Consider the following 23626-nt stretch of genomic DNA (forward strand, 5'->3'; position numbering starts at 1 on the left):
AAAACGCATCCCTTAATATGAGGATACATAAACAGAGAGCCCATTAAAATATTTTTGTTCTAATCCTCTGATGATATTTGAAGTATTTGTTTCCATTACCAAAAATGCAAATCCAAATCTAGAATATGTGCCTAAACCATTTTTTCAAGACATGTCAATACCCTCCTGGGCCATGCAATCCACTGTGAGCTTCATGTCAGTTTGGATAGTGTTCCATAGTGGTCTTACGTCTCTGGTTAGCCCTGTTGACAAACAAATATTTTGAGCTTCAGAGGAAGTCAGTGGATTCAACTGAACACTTACCTATTTATTTACTTATTGCCCATTATAGCATCATTAGAATAACCTCATAACCTCTCATCTCACATACCTAGGAATACTCCCCCAGAAAGTGGATTAGAGTATCCACCTGTAGGGTTTTTCGGATGAGCATAAATATGCTCCTCTTTAAATTATCCTTTTCCAAGTTCATAATATTCCACATTATTTTGCACACCATACTGAGACTGCTTTTATTATTTAGTCATCTGAGATCCATTTTTTATAACATCAGCAATTTATTGTCTGTAGTTTAAAAATAGATAAAATTCCATCCTATTATATTGTCATCATTCTCTAACACCATGAAGAAACCCATTGAGCAGATTCACCCTTCCTTTGGGTAACTTGATTGTTGAAAACTATCACAGAGAACAATCTTTCCCAAAGCAAACGGACATTCTGTTAGAGAAGGTAATTTTAGGTATTTATAGATTTTCTGAGTTACCTTGCGATGTCAGATGTAAAGAATGAGCCCATCTGAGAAATGCTTGCCAGTGTTCTTCCTTTGGAAATCTATGTTATTCTCTTCATAGACTTTAGTGGCCTGAACAACACATTATTATTTCCAAATCCTTCTTGATTAAGATTTCACATTTTATCAATATGTAAATTTATTGTTACCAAACATAAGAATGTGAATAATTACTGTTCTGCCTGAACTGCTTGTTTCCCTGACCATGTTCTTTTACAGTCAAGAAGCAAATTTCCCAAATGATCTGACAAATCTATGATTTTATTTAGCTGTAACTTGACAATAATTTATGACTCAATATAGCTTAATTTTAGAAAGCTGCATCTCACCTTGCATCATATTACAAAACCTAACCAACTTACTATTCTATTTAACAAAATTGCTGAAACACTAGGTATATTTGGTGTGGCAAAAAAAAAATGTGTTTCACATATTGATCAAAAAAAATTAGGGAAACTCCAAAAATGAAAGGTAACTGTGATAGAATTATGAAAGAATAGAAGCCAAAAGGTATAGGAGAAAGAACTAATACAAAAAATAATGTATATTCAGATAAGAACTGTCTAATACTAAGAGTAGCAGAGGGCTATGAAAAAACCAACCTGGTGATTAATGGGTAAGACAGCAGGAGTAGTCAGGCATGTCTATCCTCTTGCACATGCATATTTGGACCAAGAAGTGGGCTAAATGTCAAGCAACAGTGGTGGGTGTTCCCAGAATATTGGAGATTGGGTCAGAAAACAGGGCAGTGATCAACATGGCTATAAACAACCATGCCCCATGAGCTTCAACCATAAATCAAGCTATTAGCACACCTCTTACCTCCCCTTCAACAGATTGCATCAAACAAATACAACAGCATCCAGAGACTGCCTACTAGAAAGGAAATCAACTAACCAATTACCAAGATGGCTTGATCTAAGACAAGTTTCTTCCTGATTATAGACCCCAGGCCTCTCTTTTCTTATAGCATTTGCTTCAGAAAACGTGTAATTGTAAATTCATTCACTGCCCCTTTGTAGTGTATATAAATCATCTCCTATCTTCTTGCCAGTTATACAACCCAGGAAATGTCTTTCTCAGGGACCTGGAAACTATCTCCTGAAATGTAAACATTGAAGGAGATACCCCATCTCTCAGTCTCTGTGAAGAGTAGGAGCCTAACTTCCTTGGGCGCCAATTAGCAAACACAGATGGCCTTATCACAGACAAAAAGATGTGCAATCTCAGGAATAACTCAATGTGCTTGACACATCTCATTGATCAACCTCTTACTAAAGTCCTTCAGTATTTTTCCACTAGTTCACCCAGGGTTTAAACCCATTGTATCTGACACCTTACCTCAGCCCAATCTGGACTTTTGTTTTAACAAAACTGGGTATTCAGACTTGTCTGTGTTCTATTCCCCATTGCTGGCAATATAGCATCAGTATAAAATCAACTTCCGTTTGCTCATCCTGTTTAGTGCAATTTTTCTTTAACACCAGATACAACCATCTATTTGAGCAAAACCAATACAAAGAGTGGCATTGAAGTTGATAAGCCCAACTCACACCCAAAGAGATAGAATAAATTCAAAAAGCTCTGCTGGAAGTAACCCTCTCTATGCCAACTCTCTACTTCAGGATTTCAGGGTCACTCATCCTTTCAGGTCTAGAGGTGGTGACAAGTGCTATTATTAACCCTAGGTAACTGTACTGTCACTTTGGAGCTCTTACTGATCACATCCTTATAAACAGGCTCTTTATAAATAATCCCTTCTCAAAGTATTGTAATTTGAGAAATAACCAGTGTTGACAAGGTTGTAGAGAAAGGGATCTCTTGTGCACTGTTGGTGGAAGTATAAGTTGGTGTAGCCACTATAAAAAACAGTATAAAGGTTCCTCAAAAAATTAAAAATAGAACTACCATATGACCCAGTGATTCCACTTCTGGGTATCCAAATAAAACAAAACACTAATTTGAAAAGATATATGCACCTTCATGTTCACCGCAGTATTATTTACAGTGGACAAGAAAACAACCTAAGTACCCATCGATAGGTGAATGGATAAAGAAAATGTGAGATTTTATATACATATATTATATATATATGGTGGAATACTATTCAACCATAAAACCATAAAAAAATAATGAAATCTTGCCATTTGTGACAATATGGATGGACCTTGAAAGCATTGTGCTAAGTGAAATAAATCAGATAGAGAAAGACAAATACTGTATGATCTCACTTATACATGGAATTGTTTTAAAAAACATGTTTATGGATACCGAGAATGGATTGGTGGTTGCCAGAGGCAGGGACAGGAAGGGAGTCAAAAGGTACAAATTTTCAGTTATAAAATAAATAAGTCATGGCATGTACTATACAGTACAGTGACTATAATAATACAGTTGATCCTTGAACAACGCAGTACTAGAACTGTGAGGGTTCACTTACAAGTGGATTTTTTTCAATATATATACAGTGTGCAATCTGTATTCTGAGGTTTTCCATCCACAGATTTAACCAATGTGGATCACAAACAGTGTTTTTGATCCACAGTTGGGAATCTGTGGATACAGGAGGTTGACTGTATACATTGTTTTATTCCATGTTATATAAGGCACTTGAGCAGTCACAGAGTTTTTGATATGGGGCTGTGGGGCATCCTAGAACCAATCCACGTGGATACTGAAGGACAAATATTGTTAAGTTTTGAGGGAATGAAAAGTTATACGCAGATTTTCAACTTTGCTGGGGTTGGCACCCTTAACCCCCATGTTGTTCAAGGGTCAACTGTATTGCATTGCATATTTGAAAGTTGCTGAGAGAGGGTAACTCTTAATAGTTGTCATCATAAGAAAAAAAATGTTTAAGACTATGTGTAGTGATAGATGTTAACTAGACTTAGTTGTGGATATCATTTTGCAATATGTACAAATATCGAATCATGTTTTACACCTGAAACTAATATAACATTACATGTCAACTATACCTCAATAAAAATAATTTTTAACTATTCTAATTTGAATGAGCCATCTGTTCTCTATTCGTACTCTAGCCACTACAATGCTCATTCAACTAGGCAGTGTGGAAGTCATTAGCAAGAACAATTTCAACATCCTGATAGGACAGATTCTAGATGGCCATAGATTTAAAAGGTGAGGAAGGAAAGATAATATTGAAAAAATAACTCTTACAAGAGGATGGGTCTGTGAAAGGCAGAGCCTGAGGATATAGGAATGAGATTTGGAAGTGCCATGGCAAGACCAAGGCAGAAGTATGTGGAGTACAGGTAGTTTTTGAAGTTGGCAGTCTTGGAATCTATATATATTGAGATGCATGATACCAAAAAGAGTGTTGACATAGGAAAAAGGTAGATAGTTCTGCTATATTACTTTATTTGAACAAACAAATATGTTCTAACATCAATGATATATTATGAAACAATTTGAGCACAACTGAATTTCACATTTGCCTTTGTGCCCTTTTGTCCAGTAGAATGCAGAAAACTGCATCAAGCTCAAAACAAGCTGCATAGGAATACACAAACACACACATACTCCAAATACTAATCGGCCACCTTCCTTCACGTCACAACTTAATAATTTCAGATAAAGCTCCTTCTACCACTTCACAATAACTGACTAGCTGCAATCCCTCTGTTTCCACAGCAAACTGCATATCTTCTTCAAAGTAAAGTGTTATGTGCATTGTAGTATTTGTGTTTTTCTTAATCATTTAACAATGTAAAACTCCGCTACTGTTTATACTAGTTTTCTATCTTTTTTTTAAGTGTCACTGACAAAGTTGTTGAATGCTATTCCCCTAACTCCATTTTTCCATAAATCCTGAGGTTTTTCGTGTGGGGTTGTTGCACAGCACAGTGACTTTTAAGAACTCATGTCATGTTATAACAGAACTGATTGTACTTTCTAGAGTGAGTGGGGAGGAAACCAAGCTTAGACAGAGGGGAGAACACACCTTCATCCAATGTTTCAATCTGGCAGAGCTGTCCATCTGAGGGGCCTGCCCCTTGGGACTAGGTTTGAATAGGAGTGTTCTAAGAAGTGGCTAAGGCAAGCCTCCAATGTCTTTCCTGCTGGAGTAAGACAACAACCTGCCCTAGAGGTAGTTGGATGAGAGAAAGAAGTGACATAGGATGGGCCCAGGGAAGGTTAGTCCAAATGCTCATCAGCAGATGAGTGGATACAAAATAGGTGGTACATTTACACAGTGGAATACTATGTGTCTGTAAAAAAGAAGGAGCTCTTACCTTTTGCAACAGGGTGGATGGATTTGGAGATTATTATGCTAAGCAAAATAAGACAGTCAGAGAAAGACAAATACCATATGATTTCACTTATATGTGAAATATAATGAACAAAATAAACTGACAAGGTAGAACCAGAGGCATGGATGCATGGAACAGACTGGTAGATCTCAGAAGGGATAGAGGGAATGAGGACTGAATGGGGGAAGGTGAAGAGATTAGCCAAAGGATATATAGCTCGCCCTAACCGGTTTGGCTCAGTGGATAGAGCCTTGGCCTGCGGACTGAGGGGTCCCAGGTTTGATTCCGGTCAAGGGCATGGGCCCTTGTTGCGGGCACATCCCCAGTGGGGGGTGTGCAGGAGGCAGCTGAATCAATGTTTCTCTCTCATCGATGTTTCTAGCTCTCTGTCCCTCTCCTTTCCTCTCTGTAAAAAGTCAATAAAATATATTTTTTAAAAAGAATATATAGCTCATGGACACAGACAATAGTGTGGTGAAGGCCAAGGGAGGGGGCATATGGGCTTGGTAGAGGTGGACTAAAGTGAATAGGGGAGAATGGGGGATATCTGTAATAGTGTCAACTATAAAAATACATAAAATTTAAATATATATATATATATATATAAACATCCATATATATATAATTATATATATATACATGTGTGTGTGTGTGTGTGTGTGTGTGTGTGTATGTATGTATATATATATATATATATATATATATATATATATATTCCTATGTATTGCCTAAGATGATGATCATGTTCTGGGTGTGCTAATCAGTAAACATCTCAAATAAATCAAGCGACTGAGGGCAAAGGTACCTTCCCACTAAAGCATCACAGTCCCAAATTAGCCTTTATTTAGTTCAGAAAGACGTACATGGAAATAATGAAAGGAAATATAGAAAACATTTGAGAATTACATATTTAAGAGATTTGGGGTGGGGGTGTTTACTGGCACATAAGTGAAACCAAATGGATGAGAAGTCTAGTAGGTTATTAATAAACATACCAGTATAATGCCAAAGAAACCAAGAACTTAGCTAAGAAAGACTTTGACTAGTCAAAAGCTAATACAATTCTTGGGACCCAAGCTTTCAGCACCAGGAAGTGGACTGAGAAAGCTGTGCTGTCCTCCAGAAGGACATATTCCCCAGAGCCTATTTTAGATATGGCCTAAGAAGATAATGGAAAACAATAGGGACAGGACTGGAATCCCACTATCATTCCAAATACTATCCAGATAACTATTTGGTTATTATCAATATGAGTAACAACCAATAACTTCTTGATGAGCAGTCCAGGAAGGAAGAAGTTGAGAAACTCCCCAGGGTTTCCAGCTTGGTGAAGTTGATGGGATTCTCATGATCTAGTTTCCAAGGAAAGGAACAGGAACATGAAGAAGTGCTAGCATGAGTTCTATATCCTGGAGGAGATATTCAGTTGGCAGGTGAGATTATGCATTTAAAACTCAAAAGAGCTCTATCTGGTTTGGCTCAGGGGATAGAGCCCCAGCCTGAGGACCAAAGGGTCCCAGGTTCGATTCCGATCAAGGGCACATACCTTGGTTGTAGGCTCCTCCCCAGCTGGGGCCATGGTCAGGGCTCGTGCAGGAGGCAACCAATCAATGTGTTTTTCTCACATGGATGTTTCTCTCTTTCTTTCCCTCTCTCTTCCACTATCCCTAAAAATTAATGGAAAAATACCCTCGGTGAAGATTAACAAAAAATAAAAATAAAAAAAACTCAAAAAAGTTCTAAGATGAAACAAGAGATGTGGGACTCATTAATATAGGTGGAGGTGGAGGAAATGAGTGTAAATGACCTTTTCTGGAAAAAAAAATGAAAGAATGAGGGTCAAGAGTATGAATTCCAAGAGCCTACTCTAATTTTGCTAATCTGGCCATGAACAACATGCTATGATTCCTAATAATGTGGATGTTAAGAAGCCAGTAGAAGAGGAAATCAAAAATACCCTGTGTCCTCCTACTCTTGTCTATTCCCTGGAGTAAAAAGCACTGCAATCAGCAGTGTATTTTCCTCCATGATACTACACTGTCTTTGTGAGGACCTAGTTTCCTAATCACTAGGTTTGTGGACACATTTAGCTGATCATTTCAATGCATGATAGAGATGCATGTTCTAATTTCAGGGAGGTAATTATGCTTTCATTAATTTCTCAAACATTTATTATGTACCAGGTATTTTGTAATGTACTAAGAGTACAAATATTAATGACACACACTATACTGGTTTCAAAGAGTTTATATAGTCAATTGAGGGTACAAATAAATAACCATTATAATTCATTACATATATTTGGAGATTTGTATAAGATGCAATAGACATACAAAGATAAGAGTCTTGTATTGCCTAGAAAAATTTAGGAAACACTTCTCAGGGAAGACAATATTTGAACTGAAATTTGAAGAACAGGACTTTTTCAGATGGCTAAATGGTATGCATGCATTGCTGTTTTTCTTTTTTTAATATATATATATATATATTTTTTTTTTTTTTTTTTTTTTTTTTACAGAGAGGAAGGGAGAGGGATTGAGAGTTAGAAACATTGATGAGAGAGAAGCATCGATCAGCTGCCTCCTGCACACCCCCTACTGGAGATGTGCTTGCAACCAAGGTATATGCCCTTGACCAGAATCGAACCTAGGACCCTTCAGTCCCCAGGCCAACGCTCTATCCAATGAGCCAAACCAGCTAGGGCTTTTTTTTTTTTTTTTAAATCATGGCTGTTTTGCAAAAACATCTGCCATTATAGAAGTGGGAGGAGAGCTACTTGAACCTGTCCAAATAATAAATGCACATTTGGGGATAAAAACTGGAACCCTTTCAGATATTAAATATAAAATTATTTTTATCCATTCGTGCATAACTTACTTTATGTGCTGTTCAGCTCCCTGTGTTTCTGGAGTACATCTGGTCTACTGAGGATACCAAATGTTCATAATTAGAAGCATGAACACTTAGTTGTTATTTGTGGGTTGTGGGGGAGGAATATGAGAAAAGAAGAGGATAAAAGAAACAAAGAAGCAGGGGAGGGAGGCAAAGAGGAAGAGCCAGAAAAGAAAAGAAGATAGAAGAGGATAGAATGATGAAGAAGAAGGAAGAGAATGGGGAAGAGAAGGAAAAGCCCTCTCAGGATATCTCTATATTTTATACCTAGTTTCCTTGGCAAAGCTGGGAGTAGGGATTTATGGGGAGCCATCAGCCCAGAGGGGAAGCACAGCACCAAGCCTTCATGTCAAAGAACCGGTTGGCTACACCCTCCCGGATCTGCTTAGTCTTCACACCATAGACAATGGGGTTGAGCATTGGAGGCACCACTATATAAAGATTGGCCAGCAGGATATGGACATGTCGAGGAATGTTATGTCCAAAGCGGTGGGTTAATAAGGTAAAGAAGGATGGAACATAAAACATGAGGATGACACAAAGATGGGAGCCACAAGTGCTGAGAGCCTTGTGCCGGGCATCCTGGGAAGGTAAACGAAACACTGCTCGGAGGATCAGTGAGTAAGACACAGTGATGAGGATTACATCCAAGATGACCATGACAATGGGCACTGAGAAGCCATACCAGATATTAACAGTGATGTCAGCACAGGCTAAGCGGGCCACTCCAATATGCTCACAGTAGGAATGGGGGATGATGTTGGTCCGGCAGAAGGGCAGCCGCTTCAGCAAGAAAATCACTGGGAAGATGATGCAGAAGCTTCGGGTGACAATGGCCAGAGCAATTCTTCCCACAACAGGCCATGTTAGCACTGTTGAATAATGCAGAGGAGCACAGATGGCCACAAAGCGGTCAAAGGCCATAGCTAATAGGATGGCTGACTCCCCCACAAACATCACATGGACAAAGAAAACTTGGGTGACACAGGCATCAAAGGTAATGTCATGGGAATGGAACCAAAAGATGGCTAGGGCCTTGGGTACAGTAGTGGTGGACAGCAGGATGTCCGTGATGGCCAGCATGGAAAGGAAAAAGTACATGGGCTCATGAAGGTTAACACTCTTGATGATAACCATTATCAGGATGCTGTTCCCCAGGACTGCCGTGATATACATGAGGCAGAGGGGTATGGACAGCCAGTTGTGATACGCCTCCAGCCCAGGGATGCCGAGTAGGACAAAAACTGCAGGGTGGAAGATGGTAAGGTTGGTGTGAGTCATGATGAACTTTAGGATCCTCTCTATAATGACTTAGAAGTTGATGGGTCTGCTGAATATAATAGGAACAAAAAGCATCTCTGAGTGTGTGCTGAGATCACAAAAGACAGCATGGATTTCTAAACTGTGGGATTCTCCAGGGGAAAGTCCTTCCAGAGAATACTCACTTATAGGGATAACCTATGGCCCTTTGTGCTCATTCGCACGTAGAATATCTGCATCAACCATGCTTCACCCTGCCTCCATTCACCCTGCCCCCAAAGTCTGGGCCCACCTACCTTTCTGACCTCATTGTGCCATTTTCACACAAGCAGCATTTGCCCCTTTACCCGTGCTATACTTTTCCCTCCAAGACTTTGCTCGTTCTGTGTTTACAGGAGTTTCCCTTCCCTTCCATTTCTGCTTATTCAAATTTTAACCTTAAAATGCCTCCTTAAGACAAGCCATTTTGTAATGGCCTGTGTCCATAATAATATATCTCCTTCCTGAAGACCTATTAGGCAAACTGTATTTTAACTTGATTATACATAATCACATTAAATTTATCTGGCTATTACCTTGAACATTTCACGTGACACTTACCTGATAACTTGGCACTTGTGGCTCCCTGTTCATGGAAGTGGAGCACAAAGTAGAAATCCAGAAGGAGCCTAAGGGATGTTTTTCTCCTCGCTGATCTAGATCCAGATCTTCTCTAAAGGCAGTGAGGAGTGGGCAGCGGTTGAAATTGAGAAACCATATTCATTACCTGCTCTTTGTGAACTTCTCACACTCCTCCCCAGACAGTTCCATAAAGGTTGTGTTTAGATCTTCTTATCCTTAGGAGCCACCAGGAAAACTATTCTGAGTATAAGAAATCAATACACTCCCCTCTGGCTCCATTAATATAGCCTTCCTCCAGCCCACTTGTTCCTTAACCCTCAAAAAGTTTTGGTTTTCCCTCCTGCTATGAAGGGTTAACCCTATAGACCTTCTTGCCTTGGCTTTTCCCACCACTCAAGTAGGATTTGTCTGCTGCTGAAGCTCTATCTGTTAGCTATCAGGGCTAGGGAAAGAATGAGTGATTAAGATTCTGAAGGGAACATGGAGAAAAAAGACCATGGAGAGGATAAGGAGAGAATCAGGAGTATAAAGGAACCAAATAAACATTAGGTGGAACTACAATTATGGGTTTTCAGAGGGTCTCATGGAGGAAGGCATCCAAAGAAATAAGAGACAAAATTTATGTGTCTATTCTTCTTCCTCAATGCAGATGCACTTGCTCAGAGCATGATGGCTGTAGGAAGGGAGCAATGGGTCTCCACGTAGGTACAGGAAAAGGGACAGGGACAGATTCAGACAAGTAAGGGTCCCAGGTGGGCTAGTAATTTGATACCCTACCAGACAATATATTCTAAATATTAATTTATCTTCAATTTATAGGAGAGGCTGAACTTTACTGGCATAAGCACCAAGGGGCCACATTGTTCTTCCTCTATTCTAAAGCATAGGCCCCAAATTTATATAAACAAAACTTTATCAGAAATCAAATTCAGCCCTAACTGGTTTGACTCAGTGGATAGAGCTTGGGCCCACTGACGGAAGAGTCCTGGGTTCAATTCCAGTCAAGGGCATGTACCTTGGTTGCAGGCTCTATCCCTAGTAGGGGTTGTGCAGGAGGCAGCTGATCAATGTTTCTCTCTCAACAATGTTTCTAACTCTCTATTCCTCTCCCTTCCTCTCTGTAAAAATCAATAAAATATATTTTTAAAGAAATCAAATTCATTTTACTTTTACATATTACTTCTCAATGTAAGATACCTAATATAAGTCCTAAAAAAAACACTAAAAAAAAACCTCTGGCTCTGCTTATAATTCTAACGATGCTTTATAACCTCAATAGTGAAGACAGCAAAGGCAGGGAAAGATTCGGTCCAGGCTAAGAAGAAATGGAGACACTTCTTCAATTTTCTGCTTTCTCTTTTTCTTCCTAGTATCTTTTCCTCCTGTGACTTCCAACCCTATTTTTTTGTTATACCCATTCGCTCCTTAGGGGAAGGCCCTTTATGTCTTTATACAACCTTAATTTTGGAAGACTCCTGACATCACAACAACATACTAAAATGTACCCACAATCCACCTCAAATATAATAGTTAGATAACTATATAGGAGTGGAATTGGTTATTTTTTGTGTAGTTACATTATTTAAACAAGCATGATTTTCATTTTGCTATTGTCCTTGTACATATGCTTGTGGTCTCCTATTTTTCACCACCCTTAGGTTCTACAAATGTGCAGGCTGTACACCCTGAAGCCATGTTCCTAAAGGGTAAAATAGCCTGCCCCCTACACTAGGCTATATATATAAAAGGATTCGTTGTGAGATGTATCACAAGAAAATTATTTCTAATAACAAAAAATAAGGCATCAAAATTTGTAAATGTTTATCCTTTTAATAAATTGAAACTAATTCAAATTTATAGCTCTAATAACCTTACTCTTGCTCACATACACCAAAGCCAGCATGTAAAATGGTTTTATAATCTAAAACCAGTCTTACTTGCACTGCAGAGGCACTGAGATACCCTTAATCTACTGACACACCCTTAATACCAATTCATTTTTTAAAATAAATAAACATCTCAAGAAGAATTTCTACCTACCCACTTGTTTCACCCCCCCCATAAACATTTTGGGATTTTTGTCAAAATTTGAGTAAGGATATGAGGGTGCATCGTGTGATTTTCATATTTTTATGATGCAATGGCAAAACATGATGGAGAACCCCAACTTCAAGGCATAACCTCTCCTTCTCCCCATTGCTATACCTGTTCTACAAAATGCAGGATGAAAGACAGAACAAGGAGGACTTTAGACACACCTGAAATCCAGATTACCAAGAGAAAGTTCCCTCAAGAGTCCCCACCTTGGGACTGGGGAGTTCACAGTACTAAGCACATATTCTGGCACATTGTAGGTACATAGGAACTATTTGAACAAATGAACCATGGAATTGGTAAGTTAGCCTTTTACTAGTGGATTTGTTTGTTGCACCAAGGTGATGATCAAAACCTGAGCCATTTTCATGAAGAGCCCCCAATGATAGCTCCCAGCCTGGTACAGTCTGCTCTTTGAACTGCACTCAAACATTTTATTAAAAAGTCTCTCTTCCCCCCACATTCTCCTAATGCTTTTCTTGACCCACCTCTGCATGCCCACTTCTTTCTCTAACCAGTGTCATCCTCCCAGTCCCACTGACATCCTTTGTCTCACTATCCCCTTTTATCCCACATATCCATTTCCTCTCTCCAAGCTCTAATCTTTGTCTTTTATATAGATCTCTAAATACATACACACACACACACACACACACACACACACACACACACACTCCTGTCAATCCCTCCCCCTGACACCGTCAATGCTCTTAAACTCACATACTACATCACAGTATTAGCTGAAGGATCGAGGAAGTGGTAGAGAAGAGTTACTAGTAAAAACTTTGCTTTTTCTGAGAGATGAGGAATGAGAAGAAAGAAGACTGGACTGATCATGTTGGCATGCGGCGTGTCACTAGTCCTGCCCCATAGAGTGCTTATATTTAGAGACAGAGAGGCCACAGGCTTCCTCCTTCTAGAGGCAGTTGCCAGAGTCACCCATGGGATCACTGAGCATTTGGGTCAATGAACCAATGGAGAAATGAAAATTCTTCCTCTAATGCCAAGAGGGAGCACTAACTCTAGGGATAATTAGTAGCTCCAGACAAAATACATTTGAAAACACAACATAAGAGCAGTGACAGAAATCCTACTAGTAAAATAACAGCTAACATTTGTTGAGCCTTTACTATATCCCTGTCACTGTGTTAGGGCTTAACATGAATTTTCTCAATTATCAGAACAACCCAATGAGATAAGGCATTGTTAATCTTTTCATTTGGCAGATGAGAAAATAGAGGTTTAGAGAGACTAAGTAGCTGATAAGGAGAGAAGACAAAAGCCCTCAGATGAGCATGTCAAAGTGTTCAAACTCAGTCCAGAAACACTGATTAAGGGAGATGAGAGGGTTCATTTTGAAGCAACCGTGCAGGCTCAATCACTCAAGGTAAGTTCAAGAACAGAAAAGGGACAGAATACATAAACGCTGAATAAAATGTTTACACTCTTAAAACCAAATTTTACTTTGTGTGCACTTAATTAAAGTACTCTAACATTGTTGGGAGGAGAGTAATTCTTCCCAACTCATCTGGTAACTTTTGGAGCAAAGTAAGTTGTTAGGAACCAAATAAAGGGGGGAAGTGGGGTGCGGGAAAGACATTAATTCAGCAATTCCACTCTTAGTTTACAGCAGCTTAATTCATAGTAGCCAAAAACTGGAAACAACCCAAATGTCCAATAAAAGAAGAATGGATAAACAAATTGTGATATACTCATACAACGGAATTCTACTCAGCAATTAAAGTTAACAAACTACTAAAACATGCAACAACACAGATGAAACTCAAGATTATTCTGTGTGTGAAAGAGGCCAGATACAAAAGAATCATACAATGTATGATTCTATTTATATTTATATAAGGTTCTACAACAGATAAAAACTAGTCTGTGGTAATAGAAATCAAAACAGTAATTGCTTCCGGGGTAGGAGGAAGCAGAAGGAAGTTTCTTTGATGGGTATATTATATATAGTGAAAGGAATGTGAATTACATGGTGTCTGCATTTATCAAAAAAATAATTTGGGGGAGCATCAGAAAGGAAAAAAGAGAAATGGAAGGAGCAGAAATATGGGTAAATTCTTCTCATGAGTTTTATTTCACATGCAACGATTAAAACAAAAATTATAACATTGTCTGATATTAAAGATAATGGTATTTAAAAGTGAGAAGAGTAAAGGGAACTAAAAGGAACCAAGGTTTCTACTTTACTAAAAGTGGATGAGTCACAGGTATATATTTTAATAGAGCAACTTCAAAGAAAACTACACAAAACCATACACTCAAAAACTCTATAATTATATCAAGAAGTCTCCCTAAACACGTTCAAATAACCCACAGAAAGGCAAGAAATCAGAAACCAAAGAATGAGACACAGAAGAAGCAAACAGAAAACAAATAATAAAATGGTAGACTTCAGCCCTAATATAACAATTACTTTAACTGTAAATGGTCTAAATACACCAATTAAAAAACAGAGATTACTCTTCAGTTGCCTAAAAAGAAGGAAAGAATGATTTTGGCAATTTCTATCATACCAACTATCACATTGTTAATTTATTGGTCTCTGGTCTCTGTCATGTAACTTAAGTTTTAATTTCAATATGTGTTTATGATATTATTCCTTTTAATTAATACCCAAAATTTACATCACACAATCATGTTGACTTGGCTCTGTGACTTTTACATGGTTCTCCAACTGGGACTTATTTAAACAAGCAGCACGTCCTAACATTTCAAAGTAAAAATGAAAAAAATCTAATCTGAAATTTCTTAAAAGTGGAGAAGTGAGTTTCCAAGGGTAAATCAACTGGTAATTTTTGGAGCACTGGGCAATTTCTATGTTCCTTCCTTTCCCCTAACATATCAGTGCAGGATAGCATATAAAAATGGTCAAATGTAGCTCTTGATATGGGATTCTAACTTAGCAACACTACTTATAAAAACTATATTTATTTGATTTAAATAGCTCATCAATCCACTATCCTTGGTACTGGGGACTCCCAATGCCCCAGAGAACTATGAAATATTAAGGACATTTTCATGAAAGAATTAGGGAGCCTCAGATGGATGAGAAGTGAAGTTAGAAGACCTAGAAGACAGAATGGAGTGATGAGTTTAATGACTTCTTCCACTTCTCCATAGGATGGTGACACCTGGTCTTACCTTGGGATTCCAAGTCCCTCTTTCCCTTCAGAAACTGAGGGAAGGTGAAGCCTGGACTACTGTGTGCTACTGGTCACAAAGGGGTCATATTAACCTGAAAATTTTGACAATTGAGAGTTTGCCGTAGGAGGTTTCTAGAAGAGAATTCAGTGTCAAGTGGTACCATTTGGACCCAAGACTTTGTAATCTGTAATCTGCTGTGCAAATGGATAATCTGCTTTTATGTGTTGTTGTTCATTGGTCATTGTAAGCATGAAACCATAGACCCACATGGACACAGGTGTTGGTGGTAATAGCTGCATTAGTCAAAGCAGTGAGAAAATCAGGGTCACTTCCCAAACAGAGTCCTCTCCTATCCCATGCCAGTCTGGAGCAACTGAAAGACCCAGTGAGCCTTCCCTCCTCCTCCCACTCTACCTCCACTCCCCACAGAGGGCTGGAACTCACCTCTGGAAAGCAGACTCTGGCATAAAGTCCCCCAAAGCCACAGGTGTATTATCAGATACCTTCTTCTAGAGGCCAATGTCACAGGGAGACCAGCCAGGTGACCCCCAACATGTGTTTAGATACCTCCTATAATGTTGGGCTGGAGCCTAGGAGACCAACAAAGAAACTTCCTAGAGACAAAGTCAGTGATATCCCCCAGTACCTCCTGGACTATTGGCAGTGAGAAACACAGAATACATCCTATTTAAAGTGGAGAAGTGAGTTTCAAAGGGTAAATCAACTTAATTCAGTTTTGTTGGACTTAAGGGGTCTGTGATTTATCTTATGAACCATCTTTGTACAAGCAGTGCCCAGGATAGGCACACATCAGCCAAAATCCTGTTAGTGTTCTCTTGAGGCCATTTGAATGTAATGGCATTCGAGGGCACTTCTTCCCAACCCTCTCCTTTATGGCTCTCAGCCCACTGCTCCCACCTCCCAAGAGCTCCTCTCCTTCCTCAACAGATGAGAGCTCACCATTGACTAACAGGTCATTGCAGCTCTTTCTACATCTCCCCATTCAGCATCCCAGGACCACCTGCCAATCTGTCTCCTGAACTACTCCTCCTAGAACACTACTCATGTGCTAAATCCCAGTGGAAATGTTTGAAATAGTGGCTAAGAGCAGGGATGTTAGAGCCACACCAAGCTAGTATCCTGCTAATTACTAGCTGTGTGACCTTCGGCATGTTACTTTATTTCTTTGTGCCTTGGTTCTTTGTCTGTACAAAGATGGGGGAAATAATTGTACCTACTGCAAATGCATGTTGTACTAGAGCAGTAACTGTACATAGGACATTGCCAAGGACTGTAGGCATCACTGTCATTCAGAGAAGACCTCCCTGACTCCTCCGTGAATGGGGAGAGGCTTTCTCTGTGCTCCCACCATGCCTGGTACTGACCTGAGTTAACACAGTTACTTTAATGGTTCTCTGCCAACTGTGGACATCACTGTGTCCACTAGACCATGAGGTCCTGCAGGGCAGCAGGGTCTTTTTTTTTTTTAAATATATTTTATTGATTTTTTACAGAGAGGAAGGGAGAGAGATAAGAGAGTCAGAAACATCGATGTGAGAGAAACATCGATCAGCTGCCTCCTGCACAGATGTGCCCGCAACCAAGGTACATGCCCTTGACCGGAATTGAACCTGGGACCCTTCAGTCCACAGGCCGACGCTCTATCCACTGAGCCAAACCGGTTTCGGCAGCAGGGTCTTGTTATTGCCACTGTATACTCCCCACAAGGCATGGGGCGAGGTACAAAAGAGATTCAATCAGTTCTGCTATAAAGCTGGTTTTGAAATGCAGAGTTGTTCCAACCAATTAGTGTATTAGGGAACTGAGAATAATGTGAATATTCTGTTTATTTATGTGTGATTTCATCTGCAAGAAACTAGATAAACATGGAAAACTGCATCCAGCTGAACCAAACTGCACCGGAAAATGCAATGAGCACACATGCACATATGCAAACATCCATCAGCTGCCTCAGTTCACCACTTGTGTTATGAGCCACACCTGTCCACATCTGGTGTTACAGCATCCCACCTGATTTCAGATTAGTGTCTCCCACCTCTTCACAATAATTCACAAGCTACTTCCACAAAGAAAATTCCAAGTCCTTTTTCAAGGTGAAGTGTCATATTTATTGGTGCATGTGCTAGTATGTACTTTGTAATCACTTGACATGTGCTACCATTTTTGTTGGTTCCTGTCCTTTTTATTTTTAATATATTTTTATTAGTTTTTAGAGAGAAGTAAAGGGAAAGGGACAGAAAAATAGAAACATCAATGAGAGAGGAAGTCATCGATTGGCTACCTCCTTCCTGCACGGCCCCCATTAGGGATCAAGCCTGCAATCCGGCCATGTGCCCTGATCAGGAATCAAACCAACAACCTTCTGGTTCCTGGGTCAATACTCAACCACTGAGCCACACCAGCTGGGCAGTTCCTATCCTTTTTAAATATGTCACTGACAAAGTTTGTGTGTGTTGTGCCCCTCTTCCCATTTTTCCTGTAAGCCCTGTGTTTTTTATTGCATTATCTTTGCATATTGTGGTGATATTTAGGATATGTTTCATTATAACAAAAGGAATCATACTCAAGTGTATGTGGTCGATGGCAATTAATTCTTTCTCGTCTCCATGGATACCTAAGGCTCACAAAGCTGTAGGAGCCCCTATTAGTCAGCAAACACTGTTTGGGCCAGCACTTCTGCCCCACAATTAAAAGCAATAAATATTTATTCAAAGACAACTGCATGCCAGGCACTGTGATGCATAATGGAGGTACTGGGGCTAATAAGAAATACTGACTCTAACTCTTTCAGTCTAGTGGGAAAAGGAGAGACAAGTAATTATAATAAAGGGGATGCTATTAAAAAATAAAGCAAGGTCTTCTCTGCAGCAAACACCTCCCAGGGGAAGTGTTCCTCTTTCCCAGATCTTCCTACTCCCCTAAGTTATTCTCTTTCTTTGTGGCCCTATCTCTGTCTCCTTTCTCTACTTCCTGAGTTACCAGACCTATCAGCACTGAGCAAAGATGGAGCAGGGAAGAGTTAATGTGGCACAGGTGGGAGGGGTAGGGCCTGAGGGAAGCAGATGTAGCAGCCACATAAAGGGCCTGTTAGGCACGGGTCAAGGCAAAGAAAAGCTGCCAACACACCGCGCTCAGGATCCTTCCCCAGTCAAGTCTTCTGTTGTTTTCTTCCTCCATTTATTCATCCAAGAGGTATAAGCTTCCACCGTGGGCTAGACTCCGGATGAATTGGTTCTGCTCACCCTGACTCCTTCAGCACCCAGGACGCTTCTACCTCGCATGGCTGCTCCTCTGGGTTGACTGCCATTTCCTCCCTCTGTCACCACTCCCTCTGGCACACCAGGAATGAGACTCTAGTGAGACCTCTTCTGGATTGTAAAGAAGGAAAATAGAATTTTGCTGCCATTTCTCCCTTTCTTCATTGCATCCCAGGTCCAACTTCAACTCTTCAGCGAGTGTTCAAGTTCACTATTTCAGCATCGAGTTAAAGGAAACGTAAGCACCCCACACCCCAAAAACCTACCAGTTTTCTCCTGTCACACAAGGCTTCCACCTTCACTCCAGGTTCCATCTACCTCCTCCTTCCTATTTCTCCCTTTCTCTTTACTCTCCCCCTTTCTTCTTGGAGGGTAACTGCCCAGCATGTTAAAGCTGAGGGATGCTTAAGCCCATCCCATTATAAAGATGAGAAACCTGAGGCCCAGGAGTTGTTCCTAAGGATACACAGTCAGAGACAAGACCAGCCTAAGGGCTGATCCCCACCCAGTGTCAGCTTTCTCCCCATCACCAGGGACTGAGACTGACTCTATTTGGACCCTGAGGAAGAAAAACATACATCTCAGCTGACCTCCCACTGGAGGGCTCTGACACCAGTCACTATAGCAGTGATCACCCCTCTTCCTCACTACCACTGTCCAGTCTCTCTCCCTACCCTCATGAGCTTTCAAGTACAAAGGATTCTCCCATCCTAGCTAGGGTTATGGGCTTGGTTATCCATTCAAATCCCCAACTAAAGATAAAAACCCTGTGATCTTCTCAGCCCTGCACTACCCTTTATATACTCTATGGCTAGGTCTATGCCAAAAATCCTTCCATTTGTCCTTCCCCTCTCAGGAATCATGCCCCCATGAGCCCTAAAGCTTTACCCCACACAGGATGGCAGAAGTTCCACTGCCCAACTCCACCTTCCCACGCCCAGCTTTCTTCCTACTGACTGGCATTCCAGGGCTAGGGGGGACCCAGGCCTGGCTGACACTGGTCTTTGGGCCCATGTATCTGCTGGCCCTGCTGGGCAATGGAACAATGCTGGCAGTGGTGCAGGTAGATTCCACACTGCACCAGCCCATGTTTCTCCTCCTGGCCACCCTGGCAGCCACAGACCTGGGCTTAGCCACATCCGTAGGCCCAGGGTTGCTGGCTGTGATGTGGTTCGGGACCCGCCCTATGCCATATGCTGCCTGCCTGGTCCAGATGTTCTTTGTCCATGCACTGACTGCCATGGAATCTGGTGTCCTGCTGGCCATGGCCTGTGATCGTGCCGTGGCAGTAGGGAGTCCACTGCACTATTCTATCCTTGTCACCAAAGCTCGTGTGGGATACACAGCCCTGGCACTGGCGCTAAAAGCTGTGGCTATTGTTGTGCCTTTCCCTCTGTTGGTGGCACGATTTGAACACTTCCGAGCCAAGACCATAGAGCATGCCTACTGTGCACACATGGCGGTGGTGGAGCTGGTGGTGGGTAACACACGGGCTAACTATGTGTATGGGCTAGCACTCTCACTGGCCGTGTCGGGTGTAGATATTCTGGGCATCACTGGCTCTTACGGGCTCATTGCCCACACTGTGCTGCGACTGCCTACCAAGGAGGCCCGTGCTAAGGCCTTTGGCACATGTAGTTCCCACATCTGTGTCATTCTGGCTTTCTATGTGCCTGGTCTCTTCTCCTACCTCACACACCGCTTTGGTCGTCAAACTGTCCCCAAGCCTGTACACATCCTTCTCTCTAACATCTACTTGCTGCTGCCACCTGCCCTTAACCCTCTCATCTATGGGGCCCGCACCAAGCAGATCAGGGACCGGCTCCTGGAAACCTTCACATTCAGAAAAAGCCAGTTCTGATGGGCAGTGAAAACAATGAAGCCTGGAGGAGGAGCTGGGGGACGTTCAAAAAATCTGGAATCTGGAAGTATGAACTACATCATTGGCCTCATTATCTGCATATGACTCTCATAACCATTCAGCAGGTGTTTGCTGTGAAGCCCCTACTATGTGTACCACTGGAATGTGTAGTTAGGCCTAGCCACATATCCTGCTTTGGGGGAGGCAGGAGGCAGGAGGCAGGGGCCAGTGTGTTACCATGCAAGGAAAATAAGATCAGGAATTATCATGGGATCCTAGCACACAGGATTTAAAGAAAACTCCCCTCCTTGCCTCTCCCCATCCTTTTAACTTAAGTCTGCCCCTGTTCCCCCACAATAGCTCCTCTGCAGATCCTGAATCTAGGGGTCTGGGAAGAGGGACAGTGCCTCTGGAGACTAGTTCTTGTCTGGATCACAGCCCTATTTCTGGAGTCAGATTCTGTTGTAGCCAGTTTGTAGGGAAGGAGTCATACAGGCTTATCCCCCACCTTCTGAGAATCTGGATAATGTGTCCTGGGATCCCAGTTTCACCAGGACACTGATCTTTAAGATATTCCCAGTTCAGAGAATCCTCTTGGTCTCCTGTGTAATCACTTTCTCCCTACCCCATCCCACCCCCAATCCACACACACCCCATTGCCAAAGTCTTAAGAGTTAATGGCTAGAAGTTCTCTCTCAAGGCGTGCAGTTTCATGGGTCAGAGTCCAACTGAAATAATTTTTTATATCCCAGAAAGCCATTGTAACTATGTTGCCTGCTAGCCTGAAGTCCAGAATCTCTGTGATCTCTTACCAATCTGACCTTTTGCACATCCTCAGCCAAGAATGTAAAATTCCCAAGCAAAAGCCTCATCAACAACACTATTTGCCCTGGCTAACATCATCAGAAGCACATGATGTTGGTGCAATATGCTGAAATAGGAATATTTCACATAGCTGTGGCTACAGAGAAGAGACACTAACAGGTTGTGCCATGGTGTTGCCCAACAGCGGATTCACTTTGCACTCCACACTAGGAGGGATATTGCAGAAAAGATCTCTCATACCAGAATGGAGTCCAGAATGAGTATAATCTCAGACATAAGGCAGGGAGTCACTGTTATGAGGTCATAGAAAGCTGCAGGATGCACAAGCAGACCCAAGCGCTCCAGGAAAACTATCATAGCCACAATTATTGAAGTTAGCCATGAAGACCTGAATCCAGGTGGAATGCTAACCAGAGCAGATAGCTGGACCACACACCATGGGACACTGCACAGGAGGCCACATGGCTGAAAAGGCAGGTGGATGCCATCTACAGGGCCACATGGGGTCTCTGAAGAGATAGCACAGAAGCTATGATTTTCAGAGGTGCTGTCATATTGCAACCAAGTGGAAGAGGAAGAAATCTACACTTTTCCTCAACCCAAATGTGAGCTCATGAAGTTCTGAGTTAAAAAGCCCTCCAGACAATAATTCTGTAGATAATTGTGATAAAAGTCTAATCTTAAAGGGATACAGGTCTTTAAGATGTCCATATCTTTCTCTTAGGGGTTCCTCTTCAATAAATCTATCCTGACAAAATAATTACCGATATGAACAAAGATGTATGCAATAAGATATTTATTAGATTGAAAAAATTGTTGACAGTCCTATGTCACACACACACACACACATTTTGCCTTTCCCCTCTGGTGCATGAAAAGTGAAATCATGGCAGCCAATGTTCATAAGCAATGAACTGTGTCAGCCTCCCAGCACAGGAAGCCTCTCTTCTAAGGCAGTTTCGCCCCCTGGTTGTGCACAGCACCCCAAGGCAGCTGATTCCAAAGCTATGCATTGTTCATCATAAGAACTTTCTTCTTTGCAAGCTAAAAATCTACCCCCTTGGGCATTTGTATTTTGTTTTGGATTGATATTACATACATACCTATCATGTGTTGTGTTTAGAAGGCTTTACCAGTACTCTCTTGCTCCTCGTAACAACCTGAGAACAATTATAAACCCATAATCCCTTATCTACAATTCTGAAGTTTAAAAAAACCTCTAAACAAGTTTTTTCATAACTTTGGCCCAGAATGTCACCTGAACCATTCACAATTATATTTATATTTATTTTCGTGTGACTATTTATATATTTAACTGCAGAAATACTGATGTGCTTGATCATAGAGCACTGCCCTAAATCTCAATGGGGCATGTCTCTGTACCTCTGCATCTGTCTCCTCCCTGCACTATCAGTCCATTTTGCTCCATGTCTGTGTCTCTCACCTAAGGACACTATATTATCTTTCTAAAATAAAAAAAAAAATCTGAATTACAGGCCCTGGCTGGTGTGGCTCAGTTGGTTGACATTGTTGGGTACACTGAAAGGTCACTGGTTGGATTCCTGGTCAGGGCACATGCCCAGGTTGCGGGCTCCATCCTCTGTCAGGGTGCATACGGGAAGCAGCTGATCATTGTTACTCTCTCACATAGATATTTCTCTCTTCCTTTCCCTTCATCTCTCTCTAAAATCAAGAAAAGCATGTTAAATTTTTTAAATAATAAAAAATTCTGAATTACAAAACACATTTATCCCTTAAGTTTTCAAATAAGGGATGGATTAGAAACGTATACAATTATCCTGAGAGAAGTGATGTGTTAGGGTTCTTGATCACTCTAAAGTCTTTGCTACCCACATTATTCTATCCTGCCCTAGAGGTTGCCTGCAGAGAACCTCATGTTCTCTGGATAATCAGTCCCACCAGTTGGCTGACCTCATGATCTCCACTCTGGCCACCCCATATACTGCAGATGGTCTGTGTTTTTCCCCAGGGAAGTCCCCAGAATTTTCCGCACTGGAGGCAAACCCCATGAACAAAATATGTCCCACATAGCCCGGCCTTTGGGCTCATCAACTCCACCCAGAACTCAATTGTCATCTGTTTTCCTTCAGCAACTCAGTCTCAGACTTTCTGAGCCAAAAGGAAAGACAGACTTAGTTAATGTCAGGATAGGGCAGTGTGGAATTTAGAAAACCTAGAGAATAATGGTAGCCCAGCCGGCATGACTCAGTGGTGGAGCCTCAACCTATGAACCAGGAGATCATGGTTTGATTCCTAGTCAGGGCACATACCCAGACTGCAGACTCAATCCCCAGTGTGGGGCATGCAGGAGGCAGCTGATCAATGATTCTCTCTCATCATTGATGTTTCTCTCTCTCTCCCTCTCCCTTCCTCTCCAAAATCAATAAAAATATTTTTTTTAAAAGAGAATCATGGTAATCAGACAGTAAAAGACAAGACAGAGGTATGGACTTGTGGGTGCAGGGTTCATCAGTAATCAATTTCCCCTCAGCTTCCTCTGTGAACAAAAATCCAAGAGGCCCTCAATCAATTTACCAAC

General features: G+C 41.2%; 2 protein-coding genes across 7 annotated transcripts in view; one reads left to right on the plus strand and one right to left on the minus strand.

Moving 5' to 3' along the window:
* LOC114229083 (olfactory receptor 52B2) overlaps window positions 1-23626 on the minus strand; it is a 26292-nt gene continuing 2666 nt past the window's right edge. For 2 of the 6 annotated variants that reach the window (XR_008558007.1, XR_003615168.2), the window contains exons 2-5: window positions 15547-15692; window positions 9823-9934; window positions 767-865; window positions 1-242 (exon numbers count right to left, since the gene is read on the minus strand). Coding sequence is in view for 1 of the 6 variants with exons in the window: in XM_054725576.1 (XP_054581551.1) it covers window positions 8275-9206; window positions 9823-9934 (1044 nt within the window). In the remaining 5 variants the exon portion in view is untranslated. Of the gene's footprint in view, window positions 243-766; window positions 866-7947; window positions 7995-8274; window positions 9207-9822; window positions 10059-15546; window positions 15693-23626 lie in introns of those variants that run through there. The other 4 variants (XR_008558009.1, XR_008558008.1, XR_003615167.2 and 1 more) reach the window with 4 other exon arrangements.
* LOC103302803 (olfactory receptor 52W1) lies at window positions 19276-20241 on the plus strand. The gene has a single exon (XM_008159866.2). It carries the CDS (start codon window positions 19279-19281, stop codon window positions 20239-20241), a length of 963 nt encoding a protein of 320 aa, XP_008158088.2. The 5' UTR covers window positions 19276-19278.

Source organism: Eptesicus fuscus, chromosome 13 (genome assembly GCF_027574615.1).
Source record: "Eptesicus fuscus isolate TK198812 chromosome 13, DD_ASM_mEF_20220401, whole genome shotgun sequence".
Lineage (NCBI taxonomy): Eukaryota > Metazoa > Chordata > Mammalia > Chiroptera > Vespertilionidae > Eptesicus > Eptesicus fuscus.